Genomic DNA, 22,400 nt, shown 5'->3' on the forward strand with positions numbered 1-22,400 from the left:
TATCATCATACCAATGACTTCTTCTTAGAAGAAGAAGAATCATGATGTACTCGATATACCTATCCATGGGTATATTAGAGAGCCAGGGAACTTTTATGTTACTGGTAGCAAGCGGTTTTGAAATTGCTGTCGAGGCATTCTGGTATTTTTTGACTATGCATAACCGATCTTGTACAGCTCTAGTACTGTCAAAGCTAAGGAGCTTGATGTGCTTTTCCTTGTTTCATAATCTTATACCAGTCCTGGTTGATCATCTTCACGACTTGATTGGCCTGAGTTCCCTTCTAGAGATGGGCTTCGGGATTCCACATCCAATTTTTCTGCTATTTTATTGTCACGCCATAGTAGTAACTGGATGGTAGCCGTGGTAACAACTGTCACATTTTGTGAGTCAAGTCCAATGGGAAGAGACGAAATTAACATACTGAGCAGGACTTGAAGTACAATAGAGTAAGTGTGCCCTTTGGCAGCACGAGGGAAGTCCGTGGTTTTCCAAACAAAATTCGGTGCCTATGGGGTTTATTATTTCAGCCTCGTTGAAAAATATTGAAGATTGATCTACTTGACTTACCACGGCCTGAACCACGTATGCCAAGTCATTTGCCATTGCTACCAGCAAAGCTCTCTTTTCTGTATCCTCGGAGCAGATTTCGTTGATCCAACTCAAGATCAAAGGCCCAGCCCCTTCCTAAAAATGATTTTAGCATGAGCACTGACATGTGTTTATTCGGCTAGAGCATGTTCGAACTGACACCAAGTTTACTCAGCCAATACACTGCCTCTCGTCCTTTGATCCCCGAGTACAAGGGTATCTTGAGCAGAAGGGTGGATATGATTAACTATTCGAATCAATACGGGTTAGGTTTCTGATATGCAGATTATATTAGAAGTGGGAAAATCGAGCTCAGCTTACCGTGATGACCGCTCCGATGTAGATAAAAGGCCAACGGGCACCACGGCACGGACCGTCAGAAACCCAAGCCCATATAAGCCCCATGACAATCAAAACAGCAGTCGTAGGAAGTGGTACTTTGATGCAGAGTCAGAAATCTCGAATTTTCGTTTGGAATGAATACATGTATACTCACAATTATTGATTTGTGCGATGGTAAAAGACGTTCCAGGAACAGGGGGCGGATCCACATTGAAGCTTTTCAGCCAATATCCCATACTTGGTTGCGGTATCCCATTGTTCCAAACAATATAAAGTAGGGCTAATAGAATTGTTAGCAAGAGCTTGGCCAGGGAATCAATCAAAATGCGTTTTTATCGAAGATGGAGACAGACGAAGTAAATAAGTGTGCCAGCTCAATAGAATTCTCTTCACTTTTGCCATGGACCAAGGCTGTTTGCCTGCCCGTCCAATAGCTTGCATTCGCGTCACTGATATCAGATGCTCTTCTTCAGTGAGCCACCATGTTTTCTTTCCACCCTGAGGGAGATTAGGGAAGAAGAAATATCCAGCAACGGCCAGAGGAAGTGTTATAATGCCGTCGATAATAAAAAGCCAGCGCCCTGGATCAGCATGAGTATTGTCTTACTTGAAAGGCCGAGACCGGGTTGTACATACAGCCCTCATAGCCACTATGTCCGTTCAGGTTCGTATATGCAGCAGCTTGGAGGAAGCCGCTGAACATAGTTCCGACTGAGCCAGCAAGCCAAAAGATCATTGCACGTTTGCCAATTTCTCGTGGTGTATACCACGAGCCCAGCAGGTAATGGATACCTGGGTAAAAACCAGACCTAGAGCTCGATCAGAAAGGTGAACTCAAGGTGACTCCTTCTCGGAGAAACATGGACTTACTCGAAAAATCCAACTAGAAACCGGAGAGCATACAACGACTGGTAGGACTTGACAGATGAGGTACAGATTGTCGCAATCCCCCATCCAAGCTCAAGTGACGGAATGACCCATCGGGGAGAGAGTCGAGTGAGCAATAAATTGGAGGGGATTTGGCCGACGACGTATCCCACTGTCCAAATAGATGTACCTAATTTAGGCCAGTCAGTCAACTTACATCACACATTTATGGAAACTGTCTTGTACCGTGCACATACTTGTCACCAGTTCATTTCCAAACATATTCAAGTCTTCCTTCATGCCACTGAGAAATGCATTGTTGACATTGGTCTGATCGATGTTCTTGAGAAAATAGCCGATAGACGCAAATGTAAGGACAAAGGCATCGACTTTAAAGAGAAGCCATCTCTCTTCTGGCGGAAGCTCCCATGTATCCCACAAGAAGTTCTTCCATGAGTTTTTCGGAGTTACAGAAGTACCAATTTCGGTTTCAATGGGCTCATTGGCCTCTGTGCTCCCTCTAGAGATTGAAACCTGAGCTCCATCTTTAGGATTTCCCATGTCTCGAATCTATGGGTAATATTCCACGAACCGCGGCCAAAATAGAAGACTTAGAGGGCTCTGAGGCGAACGAAAGTGGCATACGTTTGCTGGTAGTTAGAGATAATTGGATCTTATAAGTGAAATATCAGATTGCTCCTCACAGGAACTAAAGTGGCGTCACTGCTTTAGCTCCGAAACCAAGACATCTGAGACACTAGCAGATGACCTAGATTACGGCCGCTGGGTATTTTGATTCAATAGTATATCGCGAAGGACGGAAATACTCCGAATCATGAGCCCCGTTCTAGAAGTGCAACGCAGAAGGCTTTCGCACGCCTCGGACCATTTCAAAGGCCAACCTTACCAAATTGAGTACCTCTATAGCCTCTTGGTTCTTATAGATCTATTAATTACTAGTATATGTCTAGATATGATACTCGCTAGTTGAAAATTGTGGTAAAGACAGAGAGATTGTGTGATAAGGCGTTATCGACAACCATCTTGCGTCATAGAGCATGGGATATGAATATCGTTCCAGAAATCAATTTAGAATCAATGAAGACGGAACCACATAGCTGAAATATACCTATTGATAGAGATGAGAGAGAGCCGTGTGGGTTTCAGAGGCTTCGAAACACAGGCAAAGTTCTACACCTGCATGCTTCGTAAAGCTTCTGCTGGCTACCATTGGGTATTGTACTAGCATTCGAAGACGCAAAACAATATATTGCCATTAACACCAATAAGTTACAGAGAAAAGCAGACAAAGAGACAATAATTCGATGAAGTGAGCTCAGTTGCAGCCTAAAAACTCGCTGCTATACTTCATATCACCAACTCTCGACTAGACCACCTAGTCGAGAGTTGATACGATCGCGGTGTTCGTACATGAAATAACGCACGAAGTGGCACCGGCCTTGACACCAGGCCAGGTTGCTCCATCCTCAACGGATTCACTGACTCAACCCTATTACCACAATTATCGGATAGAATGATATATTCCTGTAGTAACCTCAAATCAATGATGTTAAGAGAGTTCATACTAAGGTGCTTACCGATGGACTCACGATGAGACACAGGAAAATTCTTCGTAGTATTATCTAGTAATTGAATATGCAGACATTCCACGTCGTACCGTCACTCTCGAAGTCGTCTTAACGGTTGGAAATTTTAGGATTTTTAGGTTTAACAATTCTGAAAATGAGGAATGAAAAAGGTCGAACAGGTTTCGGATTATCATATATGAAAGCAAAGATAAATTTAGTATTGCTAACCTGATAACAAAGCTATTGTAGCTTTGACTCAAACGCATATCAAAGCGTTGCGGCTGAATATCCCTCGGTCTACTCGGTCTCCATTCGGCTTTGGGGATATTGTATATAGGCTACTTGACTGGGCAATATCCGAGCTAGAAGAGAGCTCGTGGATTTATGAAGCATGGAAATTGGAAAAGTCCGTATATTACCCCATTTGTTCTGCCATCTCGCAAAATAAGCGAGAAATACATAAAGAGCTCTTAGCTCGTAGCAGAAATCCAACATCTCCCCATTCCAAAGGTTGACATCACCGCGTACGCACTACTGCGGAGCTTTCGACTTTCTCCGCAAAACACAATCGCGTCCATCTCAACACCACCCCCGAACAACTCCAATTCCCCCAGAAAATTTCCAAAATACCAACAACCTACCTGATCAAATATGGCCGCACGCAATACCCTTCGACGCTCTTTGCTATATGGTACTTCCACAGACACATCTCGTCTTCCCCGCATTTTCAATCCACGCCGTGGTCAAACCGAACCTCAAGCTAATCAATCAACTTTTTTACCAACGTAGTACCTGGTTCCTCTCAGCGCTTCCTGGATAAATCCCGCTCTCTCGCAGCAGATTGCGTTGCCTATGATCTCGAGGATAGTGTGACTCCGCATATGAAGGCGGAGGCGCGTGGTTTGGTGCGGAGAGCAATTGATCAACCTACGCCGGCGGGTATTCGCGAGCGCGCGGTGCGAATTAACTCGGTAGACAGTGGTCTAGCACTTGGAGATCTAACAGAAGTGGTAAGATCCGAGAATTCCCCAAAATGAGAACGAAGAAGGCATTAGGGAATAATTTGTGCTAACGGCGCGCACTTCACTGTCTAGCTCCAATCACCAAATCTTACAACCATCGTCATTCCAAAGGTCAATTCAGCTTCGGACTTGACTTTCGTAACGGACGTGGTTTCCCACACACTAGCCCAACAATCTCCATCCGATCAACCTCGACCTCCAATTTCCTTACTCGCTCTAGTTGAGTCCGCCAAATCCCTCACAAACCTCACCCAAATCTGCACCGCATCACCTCTCCTCCAGGGTCTAGTCTTTGCCGCCGAGGACTTTGCCCTGGATCTAAGTATTACACGAACACCCTCATTAACAGAATTCCTCTTCGCACGCTCGGCAATCGCAACAGCCGCACGAGCAGCTAATCTTCCCTCGACAATCGATCTCGTCTGTACAGCTTACAAATCCGAGAAAGCAGATGGCTCGCCACCAGCGACTTTGCAAGAGGAGTGTCTTGATGGACGTCGACTTGGATTTAATGGGAAACAGTGTATTCACCCTTCGCAGGTGAAGGTTGCGAATGATATCTTTGGTCCGCAGGAGGAAGAAACGACGTGGGCGGTGCGATGTGTGATTGCTGATGATAAAGCTGCTGCTGCAGGGAGAGGTGCGTGGACTTTAGATGGTAAGATGATTGATGTTCCTGTTGCGCAGAAGGCTAGGGCCATTGTTAAGAAGGCCGAGGCTGTTGGTGTGGATGTTGCGGCCTTGCGGGAACAGTGGAAGCACCAAGAACCTGAGTAGATTTCCAAATCTTGATGTAAATGGAAATTTTTATAGCTGTCAATACCTGCAACTACAACTTCTTTCACTATTGCAACGGTAGAAATTCACAAATATAGACATGTATTGCTCGAATGCCTATGAAATACCAACGTATGCTAGAGGTTCATCAGCTGTGCTCGTTGAGGACACAGTATAATCTATAAATGCATTCGATCACACAGACGTGATCGGAATTGAGACAAGTTATCCATGTAATTGATATCGCCAAATGAATAGATATTGCTGGGAGGAGAGTATGGTGAGATAGCAAGAATAGATAATGAAGGAGGTGAGTGGCTCAACCTCTGCAACGCAAAGGGTATCATGCCGCATCAAGGGATCGTCATGGGCTAAACATATCAAAAAAAAAAAAACATCAGACTTATTGATTGTGCGTTTCTAAATCTTCCCGTTTGAGTAATTGGATCTTCCCGAGTGTCATAGTGCTTCCACTATCTGCCGCAGTGGAATCTTCCTCCGCCAACGTTCGAGCCAAGGATTTATCATAACTGGTGGGATCGATTCCAAGAATACCTCCAACATATCCCCCACGCTCGCCGGGTACACTGAATTCCCGGAACAGATATCGCCATTCGTTCAGCCAAGCTTTGACAGCCTTTCCAATCTTATCCTTACCATTCTTGGAATGATGTCCTGTGCCCGTGATCGCGTATACGACTCGAAGCCCTTGGCGTGCATGCTTTAGTAATATCTTCTCCAAATATTCAATGGCTTCTTCCGGGTGAAGACCATGTAGATCAATATAGAGCTCTTCCGCACTTTCGTCCAGGCCCGCCTGGTTCAAATGCTGATTGCGCTCTTCATACAGCTGCCGGGCAGCTTCTCGATGACACCGACGCATTGCGTCGTTCTCGGCCTGACCTCGCAGCGAGAGTGCCTTCGCCGCTCGTGCGTCATTCCGATTCCAAGCTTGAGCAGCGCTGTTCAATAGTCAGTAAGAATAGATGTTCTGGGGAAAAAGCAACTATAATAACACACCTCTGCAGAAATTTATTGCGCACAGTTCCGTGGCGAATCGCTTCAGTACGGTACTTGATATATTGCTGGTTGGCTCGTGAACCAGTTTCGAGCCATGGAATATTCTGAGGAGCTGGGATAGACATAGCCGCAGCGCTATTCTCACGGCCCTTGGCATCCTTGGCATTCTTCGACGTAGATTTGCCTTTACTGGGGACAGGAGATGGCGACATGCGCACGACATCTGCCATTGAGGAAGGGATATTCTCCTTATTGATATCCCGGCCCCCACGTTTTCCATGATGCTTTTTACCGGCATTTTTCGCGCTGACGGCTGCAAGGGTTGGAAAGGCATCGGGATCATCGACTGAAGGAGCCGTCGGGTTCAGTTCACGATTTTGATGTCGACTTGTGGGGCGAGAATTGGGACGGTTCACGTTGTTCAGACTACCATTTCGTCTACCCATACCCGGGTGAAGACCCGGTGGGATGTTCTTGTTTTGCAGCCCAGAGAGATGCGATGGATAACGGCTACCATATGGACCAGTCCATTGTTCATCCATGCCAGTCGATGACTGCAAAGGTGGGAAGGCATCAGAGCCACTATCCATCTGAAAGGGAGAGCCTGGCGCTGGAGAAGCTGGACGGCTGCCACTAGCAACACTGAGGTTGGAAATGAGAGCCGACGGGTCGTGCGAGAATGGGCAACCATCGCCAGCCAGGCAATTGCCCATCACCCAGTATCTGATGATAATTTGTTAGCTTTCGATTTCGATGCGAATATCAGAATATGAGCGATTAAAAAAAAACATACTTGCAAACATGACTGGTTAGATCATGGCTGAAGCGACAATCTGCCCGAAGACATTGCCCTGTAGACAGCCAATACTTGCAGACCACAGGACTTCGAGAGTGACCTGATGGGGTGACAGGGCGTACTTGCTCCATAGTCATAGATTTTCCGACGATAACTCGACCATCATCTTGCTTTGCGAAAACATCGGCATCTGAATCCTGAGAGAGCGCCGCAATAGTTGCCCCCAAGTCATAGCTGTGAGCTTCGAGAGCCGCTTCGATTTCGTCGTTTGATCGCCGGTCACCCAGAACTGTTCGCAAAATGTCATGCGGACTCATATCTGGTACGAACTCTGCGGCAGTAGCACTCAGTGAGGCTGGGTAGCTTATGCCCCCGGTAGATGAGGTAATGCTATTTGCATCATCTGCCACTAACCACTCTACATTGCTGTCACTGCCGAAGTCACCAATATAGTCAGATATTTGACTTTGATCGGAAAACTCATATGCATTCAAATTGGGTGAATGTGGGATTGGTTGTGCTAGGGCCAGTCGAGGTGACGGGCGCGGGGAGGTGAACGGGGAAACTGTCGAGGAAAGCGGAGGCCGGGAGAATGCTCCGCGCGAGCTCTGTACCCACGAGGTACTCCCCGGGCTAGTGCCTAGATTCGAATGTGGCGATAATGGGGTTGATGAGCGCGCCATTTGCCATGGGGCAGGAGATGACCGACGTATCACCGTATGACGAGCTGGCGGGGGTGACGAATCGGGCAGCGAGCGGTTGCGATGCCGCCATAGAATGTCCAACACCGCATTTTCCAAAGAAGAGCCGGACAAGGAGGTATTTGCGCGCAGAAAGTCTTCCACTTTCTCGACCTGTTCTTCTTCATCTAGAGCTTGATCCTGGAGGATATCCAAGCATTTCTCGAGAAGATCTTCCGAGACCATTGTGTTGGGTGGAGGCGCGCGCGACGGGAAGGGGGGAGGGAAGGGGTGGGATAAGCTGAGACGTCCGGGGCAAACAGCGACGGAGAGGGAGAGGTGGAAAGAGGGAGATGGAACTGAAATTCCTCAAGGTGATTGAGTCGAATATGAATCGAAAGCACAGAGGTCGACCGGAGACAATTGTTTTTATTGATAGCGGCGGGCGTCACAGATCCGGGTCCATATTCTCTGATAAGTGAACCAGATCGAGGCCCGAGGAGGCGGGCGATAAAGGGAAAATTCGAGAATGGCAAGAGTCGCTGAAGATCAAGGATTAGTCGCAGAGGCAGAGCAACTGTAGTTACATTGTAGCCCCGAACGTGGGTTGAAAAAGAAGCCAAAGCCAAAAGAACAAAAGGGAGGTGTGGACAAACAAAGGAGGGGAGGGGCGGAGAAAGGAGATCAACTTGGAAATCGAACAGTGCGGCCCACCGAGTATATACTACGTACAATATACTCCGTATGTATGCACACTTACGAGTGTAGATATATAACATGAAGAGATGAAATAGTATATAGCTAGTAGTCCATAGTTATACATGTTATTGATATTGAATAATCATGAATATATATAATATACTGAATAAACTAGAATACTAGAATACTATACTATGAAAATAGTAACTTCTATGTATGTACTCCATATCAGGCTGAAGAGTCTAGATCGTGCAACACCAGAAATATTGACTATTAGTTACTCAGTACATTGTTCCACTTGCAGCATACTAATACTATTCCAGTACTTAATAGTGAACCTATATATATTTGTATACACTCTATGCTATATATAATGAATAGGTATTCATTTACTCGTTGATTCTAAACACTCAGTACTGAGTGGATCCGCCTTGGGAGAGACCACCTTACCAAAGTCAGCTTCCACTCCGAGAATTGGCTGGGGCTGCGGATGACATTGATATCTCTCTTCTTCATCCATCTTCAATTTTTCCTTCCATAGTACTTACTTTCTTCAAGATTGCAACTCTCAGAGGACTATCAGTACCTGATAGTACTTCTATCCTACCCATAACCAGGAATCACCCATTCCCACTTACCACCTCTCTCTCTCTCTCATCAGCCTCCACATTGCCGATCGTTTAGAGGTTCCTCCCCCGGATCTCATCCCAATCCCTGTTCTTGTCCCTGGAATTTGATATCAATCTCCCACCCCCATCTCCTCCCCCGTCTCTTACCCCCCCACCACCTCCATCCCAGCTCTTTGTCCATCATGCCCGCGGACTATGAGTCCACGGCACGGGCATTAGCACTCTCCGACTCTCCTTCTGAACCTCTTCCCGAATCTCCCGACAGCGATGAACACACCCAAGCGCCTTGGGCCAGACGCGATTCGTCTGCTCGCTGGGCCAACAACCAAAACACCAACTTTCGAGACCGTACAATCAATCGCGCCAAGGCCGCATATGCCATGGCCAAGGAACGCTGGGAATCAATGACCCTTTGGCAGAAAATAGGATTCTATGCGGCATCCTTTGGGCTGGGAGCTTTGGGAATCGGGTTCATGATCTTAACGGGCAAGCTCTTTATCTGGCTTGGTCCGGTCGCACACAAATGGGAACATTCATTCCTAGTTGCTTTTATTCTATGGCTTTGTGTCTTTTTTGTCTCTTTTCCTCCATTATTGGGTTGGTCAACCTTTGGAACAGTAGCTGGGTTTATTTTTGGTTTGTGGAAAGGGTAAGCTAAATCGGAGAACCCGCATTGGTCCCTTTGAAAGACCCTGGAAGAACCACCCACTGACTGAACCACCTCCCCAAATTTCTTAATAGATGGATTATTTACACCACAGCAACTGTGCTGGGCTCAACTGCCTCATTTTATGTCTCGCGTACCGTGCTTTCGGGCTTTGTGAATCGTCTGATGGAACGCGACAAGCGGTTCGCCGCATTGTCGCTGACCTTGAAATATGATGGCCTCAAACTTCTCTGCATGATTCGACTGTGCCCGCTTCCTTACTCGATTTGCAATGGTGCGATATCCACGGTTCCTACTGTTCAACCCCTCATGTATGGGTTGGCCACCGCCATTATCTCGCCAAAATTACTCGTGCCGGCTTTCGTGGGGAGTCGCCTCCGATTGTTATCCGAGAAGGGCGAGGAAATGAGCGGAGGCTCCAAGGCCGTAAATATCATCAGCATTTTTATTACGGTGTCTGTTGGAATTTTCACCGGGTACTATATCTACAATAGGTTTGTCTCTCCCATTTTGTCACCATTGTCTTGTCTTGTTTTGTCTTGCTCAATGAATGGATTTTGAGAGCTAACGCATGCTTGTTTATTTGTAGAACTTTGGCCCGCGCAAAGGAGCTCGAAGAAAAAGAACGGGCTGATATCCGACAGTCTCTTCAATCTGATCATGCTTCTCGTCGACCGCATCGCCGTTTCTCTGACGATGATGATGTCAATGAGGCTGCGACAATGTTGGCTCGGGACGAGGAGGAACGTATTGGTTTCGAGCACGATGATGATAATGTCGAGCTATTCCTCGAAGATGACTCTGAAAGTGACCGATCGGGCCGAAAGAAGAAGGCCAATCGACGGTCCTATCATGATGAGTTTACAGATAATGACTCGGACGAATATCCAGGCGATGCGAACGAGACGTACGGACTCCATAGTCACGTTCGGCGGTAGGTTTGAAACGAGTACAGTAGAAATTCGCATCGTATCATATTTCTGCGTCTCTAATTTTGCTTCTATTTTAATTATTATATTCCAGCCATATAGCATAGATACTACACATTCAGGTCGCTTGCAGGGACTGCACATAGTTAAGAGACGTACTTTGTAGGGCAAAAAAGGCGTCTGGCGGGCCGAAAGCGGACTGAGAAATACGCGGCCGAGGAACTTGCAACTCCAACGGCGGCTATCCTCTGCTTCTCCCCCTCCCTTCATCGCGCGAATTGCCAATTGGGTTGCCAATTTAATGCCAGTCGGATTCTCAATTAGCGGGACCTTTAGACTTGCTTGGGGACTCGACTGGCTGTTCTACCTTGTATGTATGTATCCCGTGACCCCCCTCGTTGTTCCCTGGGCATGCAATATCTACATGCCGAAAATTAAGAAGCGGAAAGAAGAAGAGAAAAAAAAAAAGAAATCCAACGACAGATGAGAATCGTTGGCTTTGTCTAACTGGGATTATAGACATGCTCGCACTCTGATTTCGCGAAAATCCCTTGCCTCTGTTCTATGAAACTTGATATAATTCAACATGGTTGAGCATTGGTGGCTGTGGTGACGGCTGATATTGAATTCACGAGAGTTGATGATTACGTCCTATCTTTTGAATCTTTGCCATCAACAAATCCGAGGTGGTTCAAAGGGCTGAACATTTGATATATCAAAATGGATTTCCATCCAGCTTCCCCTACTGCCTCCCATTCCTCCTTGAAGGCGCCATCATACAATTTGCCGACGTTGAATATGGATGGCTCGGCAGCTGTAGTGTTTCACGATATACCTGGCGAATCCCACAGTCATGGCACAGGCATCCATCATGTTGCTCAAAATGACGTTTTTTATACTGCTGGTTCTGGTCAAACAATGCTAGATCGATTCGAAGGTTCCGAACCGCCTGTGAAACGGCTTCGAACATCCGACGGCCCGCTGAACCAACCTCAGCAACCGGTTCCTCTAGCAGAACGGCCTCCAGTAAATCCTGAAAGCCTCTCATCTGCTCTTGGTCATAATGGCAATCAAATCAACGACAGTATACAGGGTGACATTTATGGGAACAACAGCACTCCCAACGAGTCCACTGTCTCAATGTCTCTAACCTCCTCATTTGAGCCCCCAAAATCAACATCGCCTCCTACAACTCCCGGACAGAGTACCTCTACCCCGACACACATTACAGGCGTGAGCGTGTTGGAAAGCAACAAAGTTGATTTGTCGAAATGTCGGCCACGGGGCTCCATTCCTTCAAGGCTCCCAGCCTCAGTATATGCTCAACAATGCATTGCAGCAGCATACGCATCCCGGTTAGATCCGTATGCAATGCACAAAGGGGAACAAGAAGCATTGCAGGACCAACTTTGCCATGTGCATGTCACAGTCTACTTAAATATACGGAATGGTATTCTCCGTCTCTGGACGGTAAACCCAATGGTCAGTGTAACCCGTGAAGAGGCGCTAGGTTGCGCTAAAGAACATCGATGGATGAATTTGGCTTCCTTTGCATACGACTGGCTGGCACGGAACGGATACATCAACTTCGGATGCGTTGAGGTTCCTATGCCTCTAGTGCCTCCTAGAAGAGGTAGGCGCAAAGAAGGGCCCACTATTGTTGTGATTGGAGGTGGTGTAGGAGGGTTGGGCTGTGCTCGACAATTGGAAGGCCTTTTCCGTCACTATCGTGATACTGATACTGCCCCGCGTGTCATTGTACTCGAGGGACGTCGACGAATTGGTGGAAGAATCTACTCACACCCTCTTCACAGCCTAGACACCGATCTGCTTCCTCCTGGACTTACTCCTAAGGCAGAGATGGGTGCACAAATCATTGTAGGGTTTGACCACGGCAATCCTCTTGATCAGATCGTACGTGGTCAACTGGCACTTCATTATCACCTGCTCCGGGACATCTCGACGATTTATGACATTGACGGTTCCCCCGTCCATGAGGTGCAGGATGCCATGGATGAAAAATTATACAATGATATTTTGGATCGCACGGGGGCTTACCGGAGCAAAACACTCGTCACTCCCACTGCAGAGGGCGATCATGATATGATTGACAATGGACGCGAATCTCTGGTGGATGATGGGCTCACTGTACGACAATATGAAGAGGCACGCGCAGCAGGAACCATTGATCTGCTTGTCCCCACAAAGAGAGTGCGCCGACGCCGTGGGGTGGGACACAAAACAGCTGATCTTGAAACGAATCCTGATGTCGTCGGTGAACTCATGGGCCCATCCAAGGAGCACGCGGCCGCTCTCACTTGCCAGGCTACTGGGTGGAAATTGAACCCAGGATGTTCCCCGCACGATTCTTTGAATCTGGATCCCATTGCCGGCGCTTCGCGGAAGCAAAACCTTGGAGCAGTGATGAATGAAGGCGTGAAGCAGTATCAGCGTATGCTCCCGCTTACACCCAAAGATATGCGACTTTTGAATTGGCATTTTGCAAATCTCGAATACGCAAACGCAACAAGTGTTGACAAGCTGAGTCTCTCTGGCTGGGACCAGGATATTGGCAATGAATTCGAAGGAGAACATTCAACTGTAATTGGTGGATATCAACAGTTACCTTATGGATTATATTCTCTGCCAACAAAGCTCGATGTCCGCACTAACAAAATTGTGAACAAAATCTCCTACGACGCTACTAGTTCGGGGAAAAAGACAATAGTCAGTTGCGAAGACGGAGAGAAATTCATGGCGGATCATGTCGTATACAGCGGCTCGCTTGGCACTCTCAAGCACAGAACCGTGGAATTTGACCCACCCTTGCCGGACTGGAAATCAGGTGCAATTGATAGACTTGGATTTGGCGTCATGAACAAGGTAGTTTTGGTGTTCAACGAGCCTTTCTGGGACACTGAACGAGATATGTTTGGTCTGCTTCGGGAGCCCACTACACCAGAAAGCACCGTGCAAGAGGATTATGCCACTAATCGTGGCCGCTTCTACCTATTTTGGAACTGCTTGAAGACATCCGGATTGCCAGTTCTAATCGCCCTCATGGCAGGTGATGCTGCTCACCAGGCCGAGAGTACGCCGGATGGAGAAATCATCGCCGAAGTCACCGGTCAGCTCCGCAATGTTTTCAAAAATGCCATTGTACCGGACCCCATCGAGACAATAATCACTCGCTGGGCGTCCGATCCATTTACACGAGGCAGCTATTCATATGTAGCCGCTGATGCTTTGCCCAAAGACTATGATCTTATGGCGCAACGAATTGGTAATCTCTATTTCGCCGGCGAAGCCACCTGCGGTACGCACCCTGCAACTGTCCATGGAGCGTACTTGTCCGGACTCCGAGCAGCGTCAGAAGTGATCGACTCTGTCGTTGGCCCTATTGAGGTCCCGACGCCCCTCGTACCGGAAAAGCAAAGCAACACTCCTAACGAAGCAACCACGGCTACAATCGAACCAAAACCCGAGCCCACTGCAATAACCACTCCATCCCGCATCTCAACCGACAAACAGCGGCGTGAAACCTACGACCAAGCAATGTGGACGGCCATCTATGCCGAGATAGGCGCAATGCCCACACGCCCACCAAAAGCCGGCCTAAATCCCTTCCTCCTGTATCAGAAGGACTACTGGGCGAAATGTCGGGATCAATGCGATGAGACGAAACGTGCTTCGAGCAAGAATCCAGCTGCTAAAGCTGGACGTGATGAAATTCGCCATGCACTTGGTCAAATGTGGCGCAATGCCGCACCGGACGAGAAAAAGCCCTATCTCGAACAAATTGAGGCGAACAGGCGGATGAATGATGAGACTTGGAGTTCTTGGAAGACTACTGCCCTGGAGTGGGAGCGCAAATCATATGAGGTGAAGGATCAGTGGTGTGCGGCTAATCCGTTTGAGCAGTGGGAGATGCCTTAGTAGAGGGTCTCGATACATGTATAACCCAACCAGGCGAATTGCTCTAAGTTGTTTGCTTTTGTATTCTATATGAGAAGGCTTTGAACCTGAATAAAAAACTTTCATTATTGATCGCTTTACGATGTTTCCCTTTGTAGTACGTCTAGGAACTCCAGTACCTATGCAAGACAAATAATTCGGTGCTGAAGTACAACTTTCGATGAACTTCAATATCGAACAATCAGCTTGAAAATCCGAAACTGCTTCTTGACTTCTGTCATGAAAAGGGTAACTCTGCAATATGAGATTTACTAGGACTAATATAGGCCAGATTGATCATGGAATATCATCTATTTCTATATCTATGGGTAAAGACAATCCACGCAACGACCCTGATCTAATGATAATGAAGGATCGCTCGATACTCGTAGATAAACCCAGACACCCGATGTATCAAAAAAAAAATTAAATCAAAATAGAACATTTCAGCAGTAGCAAGAAAACAGAGAGAAAAAAGGAAATCCGTGAACCATTTGGAAAGGTAATATGCACAGGGAATCGAGACTCAAATCGCAAACAGAAACAATGTGCAGAAAAGCCCGAGTGTACCATTCTAAACAAAGTTATCTGTAATATAAGTTGGAATCATGCATTGTAGAGGAAGTATGAGGAAACAATGGGGTATGTATTTAGAGCGCAGGGTTCGTCTTGTAGCCGTCGTTGGTCTCAACAGTAGGCTGGGCCTCGCCGGCTTCAGCAATGAATTTCTCAGCATCCAGAGCGGCTACACAGCCAGTGCCAGCACTGGTGATGGCCTGGCGGTAACGCTTATCCTGGACGTCACCGCAAGCGAAGACACCCTCAACGGAAGTGTAGCTAGTACCGGGCTGAGTGACGATGTAACCATCCTCATCGAGCTTAACCTGGTCCTTGACAAGGCCGTTGGCAGGGTCGTGGCCAACAGCATAGAACAGACCGTTAGCCTCGACAATCTCTTCCTTGTCGTCGACAGTGCTCTTGACGCGAAGGTGGGTCATCAGACCGTTGGGCTTGTTCTCACCGATAACCTCGGTGGCAACGGTGTTGAAGCGAACATTGCACTTGGGGTGAGCAAGGAGACGCTCGGCCATGACCTTAGAGGCACGGAGCTTGTCACGACGAACCAGGACGGTGACGGAGCTACCGTATTTGGCCAGGAACATGGCCTCTTCAGCGGCGGAGTCACCACCACCAATGACGTACAGAGGCTTGTTGCGGAAGATAGGCACAGCGCCGTCGCAGACGGCGCAGGCACTGATACCGTTCTGCCAGTAGGTCTCCTCACCGGGCAGATTCAGACGACGGGCGTTGGCGCCAGTAGCGATAATCACAGCATCGGCGGTACGGACGGGTTCGCTACCGGGGGGCATCGTTCCACTCAGTCCACATTTTGAAGGGACGCTCGGAGAGATCCAGCTTGGAGATAGTTTCAGTGATAATCTCGGTACCGAAGCGCTCAGACTGCTTGCGCATCTTCTCCATCAACTCCTGACCGCCGACACCGTCCGGGAAACCGGGGAAGTTCTCGACATCGGTGGTGGTAGTGAGTTGGCCACCGGCAGCGGTGCCATTGGCAAGCATACCCTCGTACAGGACAGGGCTCAATTCAGCACGCGACAGATAGATAGCGGCTGTGTGGGCGGCGGGGCCGGATCCGATAACTGTGGGCGGGGAGGAAAAAAAATATCGTTAGACACTCCGGGGAACTTCAACATCGCACTGGAGAGTTCGGTAAACTTACTGACGACCTTGGAGTGAACCATTCTGGCGGTGTTCATGCAATTGACGCGCGTGGGCGTCGAGAAGGGATTTGAAAAGGCCGAGGTAGGAGGTGACTGTTGGTGAGCAGTAGAGGCCGCAGCAGCAGTCAATCCGATAGATCGGAGGGCGGTGGGAAAGCGTCGAAAAGCGGAGGAAAACAGCTTGAAGGTGTTTTACGGAAGAAGAAGGGGAGATATAAAGAAGATGATGAAAAGAAGAGGAGGGGCAAAGAGTGGGGACTTTCACAACGCGAGGCCGTTCGACTTGTGTTCTTCAAATCAAATTAATCATTTGTCGGCGTCGAGGCCCCTCGCTTTCTAATCATGATGACACGTGATGAGGCTAGACCCGCTGAGTAACACTACATTTACATTAGGTTACTGCAGTGAACTACATAGTACAAAGAAATCATGTCACTCTGTAACCGGAGTTCCCCGAGAAACAAAATAATAAGCAAAATTAGAGCATCTCGAAATATCATGTATTGAGAATGATCTTCTAGATGACTTTGCTGACGATGCCGTCATCAGAAGTACAACAAGTACATAGTACAAGTTTCCCGTATCGGCAGACTCGGCTCGGTACATCACGCCATCTGCGGCTCTCCCCCAACCGAATCTGATAACCTGGGAAGTATAGTTTAGCCCTGGACTCCAAGATTGATCATTATAACTAGTATTGTGAAATTATTGTATATCTGGCAGTAGGAAACACTGAATTTGCTATATATATAATCTATCGTGTTCTGGACACAAGCGTTAACAATCAATTGTAAAATTTGACGATAAACCTGATTCATGTACTTGAAGTGTTCGGCAAGGTTCTCCGCGCTTACATTACTGTAGCGGTCTAGGGCTGATCGCTCAGCAGAGATAAGATGTGGAGACTACCAAAAGAACGTTCTAAATTTCAAAGCTTCCAAAGTCACTAGGAAGCTACAGGGAACGCTTGCTTAGGCGTATAGAGCCCGGAAGAAGCATGGAAACAGGGATACTTCTTGAAAGCAAAAAAAAAGTTGATGCTGGCAGGTTCTAAGCCATTCTACCCCGTAATCAGGGTAGCATTAGTTTATCCTGATTTTTGTCAAAAGTTGAACATTTCGAATGTATTATCAAGCGTAAATCAAATGCTAAATCAATAGATGGTAAATATCAGGCTATCTAAAAGGTCATACAGATCGTGAGACCCCGAACCCGGGGGGTAGCGTAGCGTCATCATAGTATACAAGAACTTAAATCACTCCAAACCACTTCTTCCGGCGCACTGGTTCTTCCTCCTCCTCATCATAATAGTCTTCTCCCTCTTCGGGAGAGGAATCGGCAAGGGTATCAGGTGGCAACCTTTGAGGTACTTCCGAGTCTTCATCACTGCCAGGATATCCTTCGTATTGACGCGAGGCAGCAGCATTGGCGCGGGTATTATTGATTGTGTCGTGGTCATCGTAATCGTCAGCATCATCTTCGTCCTCATCACTGACATTCTCTTCCTGTTCGGCCCGAGCCGCCTTCTTTCTACGTGGCATGTTTAGCCATTTGCGCCAACCCTTGACAACCTGCGTGGGTGGCGGGTCATATTCAGTTCCTTCGTATTGCAAAGCAGGGACCAGTAGCTTGTATGGGACCGTAATACCCGAAGGGTCTTGATGGTTGACTTCCATATTCAATGTGATGGCCAATCCCCCTTCAAGGTTAACAAAGGCGCCTGCGCCATCATCTCCCTCTTTAGCAGCTCGTTTGCCAGACTTCGCACTGAGATTTGTCGGTCGTCTGTGGAAACGACCTGGTTGTGGCTCTTGTGGTGCACCGGTGAAATAACTGTCACCACCCTCGTGTGGTCGGGGTAAAGAGGAATCAACGCTAGAGCGGCGATTGGGGCCATTCTGGTTTCGACCAAAGCTCATAGCTCTTGTCGGAGGGGGCCCCTTTGTAGATAGGCGGCGAAGAAGACCAGGTTTTGCACCCGGTCCTTTGTCACCTCTTCCAAGAGATAGGGTCCGCTGGAGCATTCCGGGACGAGGTTCGGGCTCCTCTGGTGTCTCTGGCTCGGGTGTGCTGGATGGGGTTGACCCTGGTACATATTCTCGAATCGAGCACCAGTTTCGTCGAGGAAGCAAGCGCTTGTTATTGCGAGACTTGCCATTCACATCCTGCGTGAAAATGGGAATAACATCCTCATCGGTATTGGAATCCATGTGGTGTACCGTGTTGCGCTTGTTTAGCGTATCCGAGATGATCTCGGTCTCTGGGATATCTGCAATAGCGGAAGAGATGATGTTTGGCATGTAACGGTAGTCTTTGTCCTTTGCGATGTCGAGCTTGGAGTTTGAGTAGAATTGACCGATGGCGGCCAGGTGGACATCACCACTGTGATCGTATGTTAGCATGTATTCAATCGGAAGCGAGAATTTTCGTATTCGTACCTGAGAATGGTAACCCGAACCGACTTCTCAGCAGCAAGGTCTTGCAGATCCTCAACTAGCCAGGTTCTTTCAGACTTCAGATGCTTTCCGGCCCAGTGGTCATCGTATACCTCCACATTGCCGCCAGATCTATTGACCAGTCCCCCAAGCAATCCTGACTTTCCTATAGACTTGCGGCTGTTCATAAAGTTCTTGAGCATTGCCTGTCACTTTGTTAGCTCTAATGGTTCCTCCAAACATAATATATGCAGAAACTCACCATTCGAGGATAAGCAATCGGAACACTAGATAGCACAAGCAAATGTTTTGTTTGTCCTCTAATAATCTCCTGATGACATCGGTCCCAAATCAGATCACAAGTAGCTTCGGCAAGGACTTCGTTGCTCTAAAAATCGATCAGCAGATGTTTCTTTCGTAGTAGGGACGTATGAAGCAAATCGTGCTTTATACATACCCTTCGTTCTGTTCGGCAATCCAAGCCCAGCAAAACCACATCGCTACCAAGAGACATAAAGAGATGTCGACTCCTCTGCTCGATATAAGGGCCTGGATCAGCACCGAGAATCCAACTGGGCTCCTCAATTTCTGTCTCATCGGGGACACTGTGATGCTGGAATAACAGGTAATATTTGAATGCAATTTTCCCAAGTCCCGAGATAACAGCACTTTGCATGAACTCCTCGTGATAAGATCCGAATCCCTCGAAGATTTCATGGTCATTCCACATATTTACCATTGGAATTTGAGAGTTTGCTAGTGAGAAGAGACCTTGTGAGAACCAGGCCGCGTAGCGCTGCAGGTAGAATTCTTCGAGTTCGGCACGGAATTCAGGAGTGAAAGGAGCACCGTATCGCTCTGCGGCATTTTTGATCCTAATCCATTCCTGGAAGAAGGTGGACTCGGTGATTACTGTGTCGTTGAAAATCTGATCACCTCCACCGATCATCACATGGAACGGCCGGGTTTGATGTTCATTCAAGATATCTCTCCAGAGAGGATCAGGTCCACAGAAGCGATTTGAATCGACTGATGGACCGAACCCATTGCCACTGTGGAACATGATGTTCATAGCCTGGCCAGCAGCCGGAACCCAGAAACCAAGTGCTGGGCCGTGATTAATTCTGTATGCGATTCGCTGCTGAGTTGAGCCAAGTTCGACTTCGATGTTGAACCTCCAGAATGTCACATCTCTCGCAGAGTCAGCATAAAGACGGACCCCAGGGATATCACGATGTAGTCCTGCAGTTTCACCGTCGACGGAATTTATTCGGTTCGCAGGGATTGGTTGCTTCGAGCCCTCCGGGCTATAGTCTATCTGACTTGGCGATAGCTCGTAGATGCCATCATCGTTTTCCACAGCCGATAGGTCGAGCTCTTCCTCGAGATGGTCGACCGGCTTCACATAGAGAGGTCGTCCATCTCTTCCAACTTTCATAAGACCAGCAGTTGGATCAATATATTCGGGTGCCAATTGCTCACCACTGATTTCAGCTGGTGGAGGTGGCAATAGATCCATTGGCTGAGAGAAGAGACGCAGGGTAGGTGGCGTATCGTAAGAAGAACGGGTGTCTTTTGTGACTATTAAGATGGAACCTCTCCAAATATCCTTCTGGACGGTGCCATGTACGCTATCGATTTGGACCTTTTTCATACCTGTGTACCGGAGCAGCGGTCCACATCTTAAGAACAATCGAGGTTCGAAATTCTTAGAATCGGTGACACCTATTTTATGTTAGCTTTTCTGGATTTTCAGTCATCAGTCCTGGGAGCCTTACCAGTCAGCTTTTGAGCGGGAGTCTTGTAATTCTTGGGTAGAGCCCTGCTTTTCCGGCGGTTGTTCGTGCCGCCCCCTTCCCACCATGCTTTGCTTCGGTCCATATCAAGATGCTGGAAGTCAAAATCTGTTGAACCCAACCGAGCGATTGGTCCATTCTTCCACTCAAAAATAGGCGGAGGCGTTGGTGGGGGTACATTGAAGGAGACTGTCTGGCGCTTCTTCGTGTGGGATTCCACGCTATCTCCGGCCGCTCGAGCTGCCGGGGGTGTCTCTAATCTCTCCTCATCTAATTCAACGCCTGTAGCCTGCACTGGCATGGGATGGCCCCTTTGAGAAAGGGACTGGCTGCGTGTGACATCGTGACCAGAGGTCTGCGGTCCTCTCGAGGGTCCACTCACTGTGACTGACCTCCGAGGTGCATTGCCAACTCGTGCAGACTGCGGGAGGACATCTTTATTACCTGCCAACTGACCGTTTTCGGGATGATGGGTAGTCTGATATTGGGAGCCTTGTTGAGTCTTCGTAGGTCGATGCTGACGCACATCGGCACTTCCAGATGGTCGTGGCACCGCTGGTATTGCATCAATTGCTGTTTCTCTTCTCGGTTCGCCCTTACGTGAGGCACTTGGAACTGCACGGTTGTCTGATGGCACTTGCTGCTCCATACCAGAACGAGCAGTAGCAGCGGCTGCCCCCGACTCGGCCTTCTCACGCTCGAGCTTTTGGCGAGCCATTTTTTCTCGCAGACGCATTTCCGCTTCTTGCACTCGCGCCCGTTTTTCTTCTTTGCTAATCCCAGACAACGTCACTTCAAGTTTTTGCAGAGGCGAGCGATCCGAGGCCCAATCCTTGCGGGGCCCATTCGTCGAACGGACTGTATTTGATCGGCTTGGCTGAGACGAGACATTCACCGGGGCGGCTGGCAGATGTTCTTCGTACTGCTGCTCGTCTGTGCTGGGATCTTGGAGATATTCCTGAGGCGGAAGCCCCCGAGGCGTAGTCGACTCATCTGATAACGCAGGAGCTGTTTGTAGAGAGGCCTTGCGTGTTGTATAGTTTGACTTGTCGACTGGCATTTCTCGAGCTCGAGCAGAAAAAGACCGTCCCATTTGACCAGATGGTCTCTTGGACGAGGACGATTTGGGTGCAGACCGCTGATACTTGTCCTCTGTTGTTGTCTCGTACATTGACTCTTCTTCATAGCCTATGTCGTCGTGAACTGTCATTGATTGTCTGCGGTTTTTTTGGGCTGGGTGGGAGCCATTGGCGCCGCGGGAATTGGAATTTCCGTTTGCCATGTCAGGCGAGTTGCGCATGGTAGCGGTTTCCATTTGCTTTCTTTTGTTCGATATTTCTCGTCTCTTTTGGATAGTGCCTCGTAGCGGTTTTTAATCGACTAAGCTTCAGACAAATGGATCTCCCAAAGCTATAAATTCAAAGTGGATCCACAGCTAAACGGCATTCCTCATTAGCTTCAATCCGAATGGCATTGTATGAGATATAGGGCGCCAAGTAATGCGGTAAGCGAAAGCGTGACTTACTCTCTTCTCGCTGATATTTCCTGTCACTTGGAACAGACGTGGACACAATCTCGCTCTGCCTGGTGCCTAACGCAGGGCTCACCACATCATCGCCCGAAGATCGGGTTGCACCAGATGTCGCAATTGGTTGAAGTGGAGTGGAGAGGAAGGCAAAGGTTAGGAATGCTGGAGAAAGGCTATTCGATAATGATGCTGAAAAAGAGGAAGAAGAAGAAGTGAAGGAATGAAGAGAAAAGAAAAGGAACGAGAGCGACAAGACTGAAGAGAAGAAGAATAAGTTGGTGGCTGGGATTCCCCCAGCCTTCATGCGGGGCCAAGCCATCATTGGATGAGCTGCGG

At 48.1% G+C, this 22,400-nt stretch overlaps 7 protein-coding genes across 7 annotated transcripts; 3 read left to right on the forward strand and 4 right to left on the reverse strand.

Annotated features, from left to right (window-relative positions):
* Positions 1–231: 231 nt before the first annotated feature.
* Positions 232–2,362, reverse strand: N7469_008024 (uncharacterized protein; the record flags this gene model as incomplete). Its single annotated transcript, XM_056646942.1, has 10 exons — positions 232–374; positions 426–510; positions 572–688; positions 753–839; positions 914–1,029; positions 1,089–1,214; positions 1,288–1,515; positions 1,571–1,743; positions 1,805–1,991; positions 2,059–2,362. 10 exons carry the CDS (start codon positions 2,360–2,362, stop codon positions 232–234), a joined length of 1,566 nt encoding a protein of 521 aa, XP_056498493.1.
* Positions 2,363–4,041: 1,679 nt separating this feature from the next.
* Positions 4,042–5,189, forward strand: N7469_008025 (HpcH/HpaI aldolase/citrate lyase family protein; the record flags this gene model as incomplete). Its single annotated transcript, XM_056646943.1, has 3 exons — positions 4,042–4,081; positions 4,180–4,400; positions 4,485–5,189. 3 exons carry the CDS (start codon positions 4,042–4,044, stop codon positions 5,187–5,189), a joined length of 966 nt encoding a protein of 321 aa, XP_056498494.1.
* Positions 5,190–5,592: 403 nt separating this feature from the next.
* N7469_008026 (CCCH zinc finger and SMR domain protein) lies at positions 5,593–7,931 on the reverse strand (the record flags this gene model as incomplete). The annotated part of the gene is made up of 3 exons (XM_056646944.1): positions 5,593–6,151; positions 6,210–6,932; positions 7,003–7,931. 3 exons carry the CDS (start codon positions 7,929–7,931, stop codon positions 5,593–5,595), a joined length of 2,211 nt encoding a protein of 736 aa, XP_056498495.1.
* A 1,264-nt stretch (positions 7,932–9,195) lies between these two features.
* N7469_008027 (TVP38/TMEM64 family protein) lies at positions 9,196–10,618 on the forward strand (the record flags this gene model as incomplete). Its single annotated transcript, XM_056646945.1, has 3 exons — positions 9,196–9,662; positions 9,755–10,174; positions 10,270–10,618. The coding sequence occupies 3 exons, from the start codon at positions 9,196–9,198 to the stop codon at positions 10,616–10,618; spliced, it is 1,236 nt and encodes a 411-aa protein (XP_056498496.1).
* A 909-nt stretch (positions 10,619–11,527) lies between these two features.
* aof2 (putative lysine-specific histone demethylase Aof2) lies at positions 11,528–14,545 on the forward strand (the record flags this gene model as incomplete). The annotated part of the gene is made up of 1 exon (XM_056646946.1): positions 11,528–14,545. One exon carries the CDS (start codon positions 11,528–11,530, stop codon positions 14,543–14,545), a length of 3,018 nt encoding a protein of 1,005 aa, XP_056498497.1.
* A 668-nt stretch (positions 14,546–15,213) lies between these two features.
* On the reverse strand, positions 15,214–16,326 carry trr1 (thioredoxin-disulfide reductase TRR1; the record flags this gene model as incomplete). Its single annotated transcript, XM_056646947.1, has 3 exons — positions 15,214–15,979; positions 16,026–16,224; positions 16,305–16,326. 3 exons carry the CDS (start codon positions 16,324–16,326, stop codon positions 15,214–15,216), a joined length of 987 nt encoding a protein of 328 aa, XP_056498498.1.
* A 1,229-nt stretch (positions 16,327–17,555) lies between these two features.
* Positions 17,556–21,851, reverse strand: N7469_008030 (uncharacterized protein; the record flags this gene model as incomplete). Its single annotated transcript, XM_056646948.1, has 5 exons — positions 17,556–18,687; positions 18,744–18,946; positions 19,003–19,128; positions 19,198–20,465; positions 20,519–21,851. The coding sequence occupies 5 exons, from the start codon at positions 21,849–21,851 to the stop codon at positions 17,556–17,558; spliced, it is 4,062 nt and encodes a 1,353-aa protein (XP_056498499.1).
* Between the last annotated feature and the right edge of the window lie 549 nt (positions 21,852–22,400).

Source organism: Penicillium citrinum (genome assembly GCF_028827155.1).
Source record: "Penicillium citrinum strain IBT 23319 chromosome Unknown utg000007l:1.0-2040159.0:1.0-2041076.0, whole genome shotgun sequence".
In the NCBI taxonomy this organism is placed as follows: domain Eukaryota; kingdom Fungi; phylum Ascomycota; class Eurotiomycetes; order Eurotiales; family Aspergillaceae; genus Penicillium; species Penicillium citrinum.